The sequence below is a fragment of the Ceratotherium simum genome, chromosome 17 (genome assembly GCF_057802395.1).
Source record: "Ceratotherium simum simum isolate JZ-2026a chromosome 17, ASM5780239v1, whole genome shotgun sequence".
Taxonomy (NCBI): Eukaryota; Metazoa; Chordata; class Mammalia; order Perissodactyla; family Rhinocerotidae; genus Ceratotherium; species Ceratotherium simum.
The window spans coordinates 12,357,901-12,370,044 of NC_141916.1; the positions used below are offsets into that span (position 1 = coordinate 12,357,901).

The 12,144-nt window shown below is 41.0% G+C and overlaps 1 protein-coding gene and 1 pseudogene across 5 annotated transcripts in view; one reads left to right on the forward strand and one right to left on the reverse strand.

The window, feature by feature from the left end:
* RBMS2 (RNA binding motif single stranded interacting protein 2) overlaps positions 1 to 12,144 on the reverse strand; it is an 82,567-nt gene that overhangs the window by 14,490 nt on the left and 55,933 nt on the right. For 4 of the 5 annotated variants that reach the window (XM_087442195.1, XM_014786622.2, XM_087442196.1 and 1 more), the window contains 2 exons: positions 4,955 to 5,121; positions 401 to 459 (listed from right to left, as the gene is read on the reverse strand). In XM_087442195.1, coding sequence (XP_087298321.1) covers positions 401 to 459; positions 4,955 to 5,121 — 226 coding nt within the window. Of the gene's footprint in view, positions 1 to 400; positions 460 to 4,954; positions 5,122 to 9,119; positions 9,234 to 12,144 lie in introns of all 5 variants that reach the window. The other variant, XM_087442197.1, reaches the window with a different exon arrangement.
* On the forward strand, positions 10,139 to 11,753 carry LOC147914701 (iron-responsive element-binding protein 2 pseudogene; annotated as a pseudogene).

Genomic DNA, 12,144 nt, shown 5'->3' on the forward strand with positions numbered 1-12,144 from the left:
TATTCATCCTCACAAAATAATACCTACCAAGTCACCCACACACACCAAAAGGTATTTACAAGGCTTTGCTAGAAATAACCTCAGCTACCCATATCCACCATTCAATCCAGGGAAGCATGAGGTCCAAAGTAAGCCCAGGGGACTCAAAGGCACTCTGTGCAGGCTTCTAACCTTGGGTCCCCAAAAACAGCATTTTCAGCTCTAGCTAGCTGGTCACCAAAGAATCTAAATATCTTAGTCTTTTAAGATTAAGCCTGAAAACCTTAGTGATACTAAGGTGAAACCACCTTAGTATCACGTGAAAACCACGTGATACTAGGGACTCGCAGCAGTAAAGGACAGAGGCAAGAGATGGCCTCATGCACAGCTGCTCCATCACCAAGGACAGCTGTTCTCTCACCTTTGCACTTGTTTGTGGTCTTGTCCAGTATGGCCTTAGTGGAGACAATCTTGCCATATCTAAGGGAGAAGAAAATGCAAAGTGATAATCTGGGGTAAGGGATTTAGAATAGGACAGAGACTGAGACATCTGGATGAATCCATGCCCTTTCTCCACTCCCACTAAGACAACTGTTCCTACTCAAACCTTAATAAAAACAAAGAAGAAATGAATTTAAAATGTCATGCTTATCTTATAAACCTATTCCCCAAAGGTGCCTACAAGAAATAAGGGAACTGTAGCCATCACAATACCAACACATTTCTCTCTTCTTTCCCAGCTAAGACTCAGACACTAGCTAGAAAGAGACTACTGTCTTTTTGGGAAAGAAGCTTAGCGATGTCCACATAGCAGAGTGTGTAAGTGCAGAGCTCTGGCTGGAATTCCTTGAGGACTAAAAATAATCCTTGATATTACTTATCTTTTTTTGGACAAACACCATTCCTCTTATGAAAAATCTATAGACATTTCTCTTCTCTGACACCCCATTCCCAGCCCCTCTCCTGGCCCCCTAATAGAAGGCCAACCTGAGCCAAATTGCTTTTGTTCAAATCCCATTCTGCCACTCCATAGCTATGTGTGATCTTGGACAAGTCATTTTACCTTTCCGTGCCTCAGTCTTACCATCTGTAAAATGAAGATAGGGTTGTTGGGAATACGAAATGAGTTTATGACTATAAAGCACTAATGTCTACCACACGGTAAACATCTGAAAATTCTTAACTGCTATTATTATTATTATATTCAAAGGACCTCAACTTTAATCTACTGCAAATGGTTCTCTCTCCTGCTTTACTGTACTCTATTTCTCACTGTCAAGATTTGAGTGTGTTAGGGAGGGGAGGGGGCATAAGACCAGGTGCAACAGCAGTGCTAAGAAAACTATCCAAAACTTGAGGATAAGGCAAAATAAGGATTGCATATCCTTTTGATATCATTCTGGAACATTGTCTAAAAGGCTCATTCAAGGTATATTTCATTATCTAGAGGGATGTTTCTTCGTTTGACTTACTATTTACTACTGATTAGGGCCCAGACTTTGTGAAGATACATATTAACTTGTAGATTTTTATCTAGTAGAAATGCAAATAATTTCTGTCCACTAGAAAAGATAATCCCAAAGGTTACTGTTTTATTGTCTTGTAGGATATGAACCAGCTTTGTATGAAACCTAGCAATCTTATCCCAACATTCTTTTCAGGACCTAAAAATACTCAGTCCCTCACACGCTCTTTGAACGCATTTTACCATCCTGCTGGTTCCCTCATTAATGAGTAAAATAAATCTTTGGCGTGTGTTCACCTATATTTGTATGACAGTCATGTTCTTCAACTTTTTGAAAATTATACTTTGGCAGCAGAGTCATGTGGAGTTCCTCAAACTTGAGCAGTGGAGTATCAGAGGTCGGGGGTTACATTAGAAGTGTTCCACTAGAACGCAGCCTCTACATTCCACTCTGGGAGGGTAAAAAACATTAAAGAGACAGAACAGAGATCACTAACAAAGTAAGAAGTACAAGATTTAACTGAAAATAGTTGGCAGGGACTGAATTTGAGACCAATACCTCAAAAAAGCATTTTTTTCTACCTCTCCTCTTGTCCCTAAAGAACATATGATGATTGATGTATTTGTTTCGCTCCTTGGCGGCCTCTCAATGACTTTTTTAGTGGGGCTTCTGTGACCCAATGGATTAGACAGAATAAGCCAAGCAACACCCTCGAGGCTGGGAAAAGAACACACTAAAATGGGGATGAGGATGGACGTGGCGATCCTAGTGCTTCAGAGCTACATACTTGGATTCTTCCCCAAATTTAGGCAAGGAAAGGATGTGCGAGACTGCAGGCCAGAGGACACACATGCTGCTATCCCTGTCAAGGCCCCAGGGTGGAGCATGCTGTGGTCTGAGCAGCCGGAGACTTGAGCTCAGAATTTCCACTGCAGCTGGCAACAGCTGGGTCGCTGCCGCTGCTTCCTCCTCCTCCGAAGGAGCCCCTCCAAGAGAACCAGGAGTTCCAGTCCCAGACGCCACGCCTCTCCTTCCTGCCCATCAGGGCTTAGGATCCAGCAAAGCTTACCTCCCTTACTACCCAGAGAGAGACAACCAGGACAAAGGCAGGAAGTCCTCCTATGCAGGGGAAACACCCTTCCTAGAAAGGTTTAACTCCCAGCTCACAGCACCCACAAGGGTTCCGCCCACCTGCTCTCCTCAGCCTCCCTTTCATCATGACTCATCTATCACCTACTCTTCTCTGCCTCCTTCCTACTTCTCCATAGTCCCCTACTGGGCTCCTTACGTCCACCCTACATGCTGACCCTGACTATTCTCATCCCTTCAGACACAGCGGAAGGTAAGGCAACTGTTGGGAAGGGCAAAATCAAAGTCTAAAAGTATAGTGAAACAGAACTGAGTTCTTCTCTGTTTTGTGCAGTGAGAAGATTTTTGTAGCACATTATAATTAGTACAAGAAACACAAGGTGCAAAAATCAAAGAACTAGACTGATATAATACTCTTTTCCCTCATAAACCAACCTTTCTGCCAATTCCCATTCCCTCAAAAAATTACTAGTCCTAGACTAAGTCCCCTAAGTTCCATTTAAATACCTTCTAGCGAGGTAAGCTGAGGCAAAGGAACCAGTTTTGTAAACACACCTAGCCTTCAAAGATCGAGTCTGTGCAGCCTGGTTCTAGCCAAAATCCATATGATTTGCATGGACCAAACCACGACCTCAGAAGAGCAAGGGATTTATGCAGTACTTCTAATGCCTCATACAACTACATTTTGGGGGCAAAATGTTCTGCCTCTCTAGGATTTGAAACAGCTGGAACTTACATATACTGTCATGGGAGTTTGAATTAGTTTAACCACTGCAGAAAATTGTTTAGGGGGGCTGGCCCAGTGGCGTAGTGGTTAAGTTCACATGCTCTGCTTCAGCGGCCTGGGGTTCACAGGTTTGGATCCTGGGCGCGGACCTATGCATCGCTTGTCAAGCCATGCTATGGCGGTGTCCCACATATAAAGTAGAGGAAGATGGGCACAGATGTCAGCCCAGGGCCAATCTTCCTCACCAAAAAGAGGGGGATTGGCAACAGATGTTAGCTCAGAGCTAATCTTCCTCACACACACAAAAATATATATATATACAAAAAAGAGAGAGAAAAAGAAAATTGTTTAGTAGTATCTACAAAAGCTGAACAAATGTATATCCTATGACTCAGCAATTTTACTCCTAGGTATATATACCCAAGATAAGTGTGTACACATGTGCACCAAAAGACCCGTTAAGTTCACAGCAGCACTATACATAATATTCACAAACAGGAAACAACCACATGTCCAGCAATAGTAGAATGGGTAAATAAACTATGGTATATTTCTGTGATGGAATTCTATAAAGCAATGAGAATGAATGAAGTTTTGCTGTATACATGCAACAATGTGGATGAATCTCACCAACAACATTGAGCAAAAGAAGCCAGACACAAAAGGGTATGTGCTATATCATTCTATTTATATGAAGTTCAAACAAGCCAATCAATTATTTAGAAGCCAAACAGTAGATACTTTTGCAGGAGAGGGAGACATAGCAACTGAGAGGTGGGCTTCTGAAGAGTTGGTAATGTTCTATTTCTTAACCTGGTCACAAGAGTGTGTTCACCTCCTGAAAATTCACTGTTGTATCTACACTTAGGATTTGTACACTTTTCTATATGCTTGTTATACTTCAATAAAAAATTTTAAGATTGTAAATTTATACAGTCTGAGGTTCCTATTTCTATCTCTTTCCACCTTTTACTCACTCAAATTCAATTTTCCTCCTCCCATTAATGTCCCCATCCTACTCCCAGACTTCTTCCTCTAATCATTCCCCCTAATATATTGTTTGAAACACATATTTTTCTGCCAAATGGAATTGAGCTGGCATCTCTTTTTTTCCCAGCATTCCTAAGGTTAATTCCACAGTAGTTATCTCTACCTCATGACTCAAATCTACTCTGAAGAACCGCAAAGGTCTTTAAGGGGTAGATGCAGAGTGACAGTCTCTTTCTCCACCTTCTTTATCCACTAATTTGAGGGCTCCTCTGGTTCACTGGGAATATCTCTAGCAGCAGAAACTCTCCTAAGAGCATAATTCAATTGGCTAGTCCCACTTTCTTCTGTCCCCACTGCCAGCTCTCACTGCCTTCTAATCAATATCCTTAGAGAAATTGTGCATTTCTATTCAAAGTGTAAGGATAGGAATGTTTCTACTAAGACCATCAGTTGTGGGTACATGCTGAAAACAAAGTATACTAGGCTTCAAAGGCCAGCCCTATCCTGGCTTTCCCCAGAAAAACACACAATGGTTTTCTGTATCAGCAGCAGGCAGAATTTCTTTAAGAGGGGCTGCTGAAAAACCTTGTGACTATGGTGTAGAAGCAAAATAATATTGCATTTCAAGATACGAGTAACTGGAAGCCAGTATCACCAAATCTGTACTGTCCCTGGAAGCCTACCCACATGTACCCCAACTTACGACTGACACAACTTGACAAGGTCCTGGTCAGTAGTGCCTGGTTGCAGTCCCCGGATGTAGAGATTGGTTTTGCTCAGCTGGTCATTTCCATTGCTTCCACTGCTGCTGTTAGGGGTACTGTTGCTTGGACTAGGTGGTGCCATCTGCTGAGACAATGACACATATGGCTGCAGGGAGACACGAGGAATAAAAGGTCAGAAGGATTATACACTTAGATGTTGGAGAGTGAGGAAGACCCTGGCCTCTTGGAAAGAATGACTCCAACTAATAGCAATAAACTCAACACAGAGTTAAGGGGAAAAACAAAAAACTAAAAGAATTCCTCTCTGTCATAGAATAAGAAAATATGTAACTGTCCTACCTATTTTTCAGGAATAATGAGAGGCCAAAGGAAGCTTGTTAATGGTTTTGAAAAAAGGTACTTTGTTATAGTGGAATGTTTTTTATCATACAAACGCTAGGGAACACAATTAACCTATACCTCTTAAGTAAACTGTGTACTGAGAGAAGACTAATAAAATCTAGGTTCCATTCAAAAATAATGAAGAGGAAATAAAAATGTATCAAATCATGAAGGTATAAATAAGCTGAACATAGATTACTCACAAAACTATAGAATATGAGAACTGCAAAATACCTGCAGGATCTTGAAGATTATCATAAACTTAGACAAATAAAACGAAATACTAATTACCACGTCAGGTAGTAAAAAATGAAATTTGTTACCATACGAATACTGGTTTAGTCATAAGTTATTTGCAAGTTTTTAAAAGTTTAAATGAATGAATAATAGAGACATCATGGTCAAGGAAATCCAGGATTTGGGGTGAAACATCTCTAATCTTTCACTATTGATACCAGGACAGGCAACCAGGTTCTGCTATAACATTTTTTAGGTACTCCTGTTAGAGACAAAACACCAAGCTGGCTGGAACATGGATCCATTCCTTCATGGTATGTTTTATATCTTTAAGCTCTACTCAGGCTTTTAGTGTTTACATTTATATTTGGTTCATAATACTCTACATCTGCATAATTATCTATAGTACAGTGTATTTTATTATATCACACTCATATTCCAGTTCTCTCTTGGCTTAAAGCACTTTATAGTATAAATCTATTTGGAATTACTTCCCTCTAAAATGCTAGTTCGTCTCCAGGTTTTTCCCCCCCCCCCTCTCTGTTTTTGGTGGTGGCGCTGATGGATTGAAGTAGAAACAGAAGAAAAAGAAAAACATATCAAAGAGAGGAAATCTTCCCCCAAAGAATCTTAATTAATTTGAAATGTGCCTCTTCTATTTTATGCCTCTGACCTTTAGCAAACTTCAAAATAAAAATCTTTGCTCGGGCTAAACTCTGTTGAAGCAGGCATTTCCCTCTCATTATCAGTCAGTAAACATCATCACAAATGTGCACCTACTTGCACATACGTAGTTTATTCCTCACCTCTGTACTGCAGCAAGGAAGAAGAAGAAACCCAATACCACATCCTCAATGCCCAAAGACTCCTGACCTATTGTAGCTCTTAACATACCCTTTATATTTCCCATCCTTGTCCCCGCCTCTTTGCCAGCACTTACACTAGGATTTCCCACACAGAACCAACCACGTGCCAGAGGAAGATGTATTATTCCTCTGTGATGATGGTGACAGTCACAGTGTAGTCAACAGTTAGCACATGGGGCATGTGCATGTTTTTTTTTTTACTTATTTATTTTTTCCCCCAAAGCCCCAGTAGATAGTTGTATGTCATAGATGCACATCCTTCTAGTTGCTGTACATGGGACGCGGCCTCAGCATGGCCGGAGAAGCGGTGCATCGGTGCGCGCCCGGGATCCGAACCTGGGCCGCCAGCAGCAGAGCGCGCGCACCCAACCGCTAAGCCACGGAGCCGGCCCATGTGCATGTTTTTAAGCAACTTTTAGACAACAAGACAAAAATAGGGCACATAAACCTAAAAGTCATACATCCAGTGCTAGAAATGGCAGTATTTACTTTAAGAAAGACATTGAAATCTCTGTTGAATTACTAACTCTGCAATAATAATCAAATGCTAGTGAGTCTAGGCCCCCTCCACTATCACTACTATCATAAGTGCACTGCCTGATTTACAGTTCTGTCAAGAAGATGGTGACCTATATTCTCACCATGGTTGTTCCTGAGTTCAGAATAAGATCACTGCTGGAGATCGTTCAATAAGATACACCTTTCCTCATCTCTAAGAAATTGCTATTATTGATCCTTAGATGAGAAAGCCAAGCTTCTTCTCCTGAACATGAGATTGTAGGCGAGGGTGACAAGGATGATGATGATGCCAACAGCAACAATGACAGCACAAGCCACTCCAGCGGCATCACACCAAGTGCCATGCACGGCAGATAAGACCACCTGCCTCGGTCAGAATTCATCTGTCCCCTTCCCCAAGTTGAGAGAATGTTTCTAAGGGGAAGTATCAATGAGGCCAGGACTGTCCAAAGAAGAACACAAGCGTTTTTGAAGAAAAAAACAAATTGAAAAGAAGCTGTTGGTTTGCTACCATGGTTATAACCTTGGTTTTAATACTAAGATCTTAGCTATAATCTAAAAATATGACTTAGTCAATAATATACTTGCTGTGAGGCCAGAAAAATTCCTAGAAAAAAAGACACGGTTCAGGAAAAAAACCACTTTTATCTTTTGCTATTCCCAAGCAGCTTCTGAAATTGCCACATAGGTTTGGCTCCAAAGAGAAACGGTAGAAAAATATTCACTTTGAGGGGCAGGAGAATCCAAGGAGAAAAAAAAAAAGAGAAAGCCCCTAAGTAAAGCTTATCTGGCTCCCCAAAAAAAACTATTTGGAGAGACATAATAACTAATATAAAATAATAATCCATGTCTACCTATGTATGTAAGAGAGAAAGGGGTGGGGCCGGCCCCGTGGCTTGGTGGTTAAGTGCGCGCGCTCCGCTGCTGGCGACCCGGGTTCGGATCCCGGGCTCGCACTGACGCGCTGCTTCTCCGGCCACGCTAAGGCCGCGTCCCACATACAGCAACTAGAAGGATGTGCAGCTATGACACACAGCTATCTACTGGGGCTTTGGGGGGAAAAATAAAATAAATAAAATCTTAAAAAAAAAAAAAAAAGAGAGAGAAAGGGGTGTATGTAAGAGGGTCAAGAGGACTGAGATTCTTACTAGGGGAGGGAAGGACGGGGCAGTATTGTCTCTCTTGACTCCTGTTGGTCTGAAACGGTTCTCTGGGGCCACTGGTTCTCTGTCAGGGCCTAAGCTAGAAAATGAAGAGCAAGATATTTCCCTCAATCTTGCTGCACTATGGTAGATTTCATAAACCGAAGCAGACTCTAATTCTCAAAGCTAATTTGCTATTTATTTCTATGTTCTAAAAAATGTCATTTTCATGTAAGGATCAAATTCAGGGTTATTAGAGGAGCCAAAATGGCTGAATTGTCAATACTCCAGGGTCTCCTAAGGAAGAGAGAGAAATGTACTATAGCATCAATTAGTTAGCTTCAGCCCTTTGAATAGCATTTAATTGAATAGCATGTAGTTTGTTTGGCTCCTAGAAGAAAAGAAAGAATGGTAGAATTTCACTTACAACCTTGGTTTATATTCATGTAGCTGGAATTCCTGAAGTTGTCTGGATTAGTGGCCATTTAGAAGAGGACTCAGAATTGTACTAAACCTCTTACAATTACAAGATTTGAACTCTTTAAAACAAGGGCCCTCAGATTTGGCCTAAAATCTTAGATGCCAGGGATGGTATTAAATTTGCCTTTAGAAATAAAGGATGGTAGCATCTTATCATGTAGCAAAGGAATATGTAAGGTTATCCAGTAGAAGAGCATAGGTATGAGTCTTCTTATGAAGGAGACTTAATTCTGGAAGTAACCGGGAAACATTAATGGGTTTATAAACAGAGAAATGACAAGATTACATATATTTGAGAAAGCTAACACTAGCTGCATTATCGAAGCTGGTTCAGAGGGGTAGGAGAACAGAGGTGGTGAGATTAGTCAGGAGGCATTAGATAGAAAGGGAGGTCAGGAAAAAGAACAGAAGTTAAATTCAGACTTTCATAATTTGAAGTTATCTGCTTGACATATGTATGTTGAATGCTTTTAGAACAAACATTGGTTAACTTATTCATTTAGTAAACATTTGAGTACCTTAAAAATAACAGGACTATGCAGGGAAGGTATGAAGAGCCTGGTAGTGTGATGAAGAGCCTTGACGTTTGATTTCTTAACTGAAAGCTAATGCAGCTCCTAAGAGATGCAGACCTGTAAAGGAGGTATTAATGTTTTTAGAAAGTTCTAGTATTTCACTAATTCTTTGGGAAATGGAGGACTTTCAGCTGTGATCCCTGGAGGTGGGAAGCAGTCTCAGTGCTAGGGCTTTTTGGCTTTGGATCTGACAGTGAAATCCAGATGCCTGTGGGTAACTGGTTAATAGGAAACACTGATGGAACTGCAAAGATGAATTGAATTGCTTGAATGCAAACACTAGGGAACAGCAGATTTAACATGGTTGGAGACTAGAATCTATCACTAAAAGGTGTGAGGACACACCAGCATAGGGAGGACTTTGTTGTTCCCCAGAAGGGCCACTCCTCTGGCAGAGTGAACAGCCACATATAAAAGCTAAAGGAAGGGAAGGAAAGGTGGGATAAATGAGTTAATGGATATAAAGTACTTACCATGGTGTTTGGCATTTAGCAAGTACAAGATGTCAGTTATGGTTATTCTTTTAAAGTTAGGAGTCTTCTTAAGAATGGAGTCCTTTTACAATTAGAGTAAAGGGCAAAATTCTCCTTCCTTTGTAGAATATAGGTAACTCACCCATACTGAGCTGGTATTTGACTGCAGAGACCTCATGTTTCCCCAAGCAGTTCTTAAGGATCCAGGAGAACTTGGGAGAGATGCTTTTGTGAAAAGCACATGAAGAGATTCAAGGCTGGGAGGCAGGCAGTAAAGTACCTAGACCCCTACTCAACGAGCTGGCCCTGACCATTTCAGAACTACCTCTCTCTGACCTCTTCAGAAAGTTACCATTGTCTAGTAAAACAATTCCTTCTGTTTTTCTCTTCTTTTGTTGTCTGGGACTGAGACCTTCAAGATATAATATTAAAGAGATTTTAATCCCCTAAAGATTGGTGGGGTGGTGTTTAAAGGATGGGCAGATAATTATGCCGTAAGATATCCCATAAGAATCTCTGGGGATAATAATTTGGGGGAGGGCTGGTAGGACAGGGATACAGAAATCCTAACTCTCTCATCTTCACCCAGAAAAAGAAAACTCAAATTCCTCTCTTCCTGCAGCAAGAACTTGATGTTTCCTGTCCTGCTGAGTTACAGAAAACTAGGAGACAAGAGCCTGTTCTTCCCTTTGCTCTCTTTCAAGAGACCATAAAGGGAGGGGTGATACAATGCCTTCTGCCCAATCACCAAGTTTTCATCAGATCTTTAAGAGAACCATCCAGTCAGATGAGCTACTTATTAATTAAAATCTAATGTAAGTAAAACAGTCATTATTCTGAAAATTAGGTTCTCTGATCAAGTGTTCTTTTTGCATGGTTTAATAAAATTCACAAATCCTGTATCCATTCATTTGCCATCAAAGTCATCCCCATCCTGGGAACTTAACTTTATTACTACCAGAGCAGGAGAAAACCTCATCCAACATCTAGTGCCTAGCTAAGTTCCTGGTGCATAGTATAGCCACGGATATTTGCTGAAAGGAGTAAAAAAAACTTAGAGATTTGCTAATTGTGTATCATCTTAATAAACCCCTAAAAAAGTTTCACAAATATACAAGCTAGCAGCCTGACATTAAAAGCCTACTGCAACCTGGATATGGATGATCCACAAGACATGTTCCTGGAGCCAGTGATCTCTAGGACATATAACATATGTGAAGATTTTTGTCTAAAATACATTATCTCTTGGGTTCTGTCATAATATCTCCTAATAAGAGAAAGTGTACTTTCCCTGAAGTAACAGACCTCCTAATAATCATTCATGAGGCCAGTCCGCCCGCCTTCCTCCCCCTCTTTCCCGCCTGGCCTTCCCCTCCTTCCCCCGTAGGCCCCCTGCCCTCAGGGATAACATGGTCTCCGCTGACAGACGCCCCAAGGGCAGGATACACCTCTGAGTACCTTATTGAAACATTAAATGACAATTCACATCAGAACTTCTTCAATGTACCTAAACTTGGAGGCACCGAGTATGATGTTCTGCCTTACTCAATATGCGTCCTGTTGGAAGCTGCTATGAGAAATTGTGATGGTTTTTTAATAAAAAAGGAAGATGTTATGAACATTTTAGACTGGGAAACCAAACAAAGCAATGTCGAAGTGCCCTTTTTCCCTGTCCGTGTTCTTCTTCAAGATTTCACTGGAATACCGGCAATGGTGGATTTTGCTGCTACGAGGGAGGCACTGAAAACTCTTGGAGGTGACCCTAAGTCCATCTTGCCTGTCCTACAGATCTCCAAAGGTTGACCAATCTTTACAAATTGACTTCAGTAAATGTGCGATACAGAATGCTGCAAATCCTGGAGGTGGTGACCTGCAGAAGGCAGGAGAGCTCTCTCCACTGAAAGCGCAGCCTAAGAAGCTTCCCTGCAGAGGCCAGACCGCCTGCCGAGGATCGTGTGCTTCTGGAGAGCTACGCCGAAACGCAGGAAAATTTTCTTCGCAGATTGAGAATACACCCATTCCGTGTCCCTTTCATTTGCAACCAGTGCCTGAGTATGAGATTTTTTACAAAATATTTATTAATGCCAGGTTATTTTTCAGTTAACGAAATCACATTTATTCTCCTTCCCCTCCTGATTCCTATTACATTGCTTTCCTACTTACTATGTTGGGTTACATATTTATATGTATTTTCTATTGTACTGAAAAAAGCAAAGTTTAATTAAAATGCTAGTCTCTAAAAAAAAAAAATCATTCATGAGACCCTTGGCACTATTTGAGTCATTCAATAAATATCTGAATACCAACTATGTGCAAGCCCTGCTTGATGCAGCGGGGACTCATAGATGAATAAGAGTAAGAGTGAACTATTTCATAATAAATTTAAACACACACCCACAAGGAGCCATTAAGGAGTTCACAAACCAGAGCTTACAATCTAGATAACCAGCAGAATGAAATATGTGTACTCATGGGGATCCAAGCAAAATGGTCTA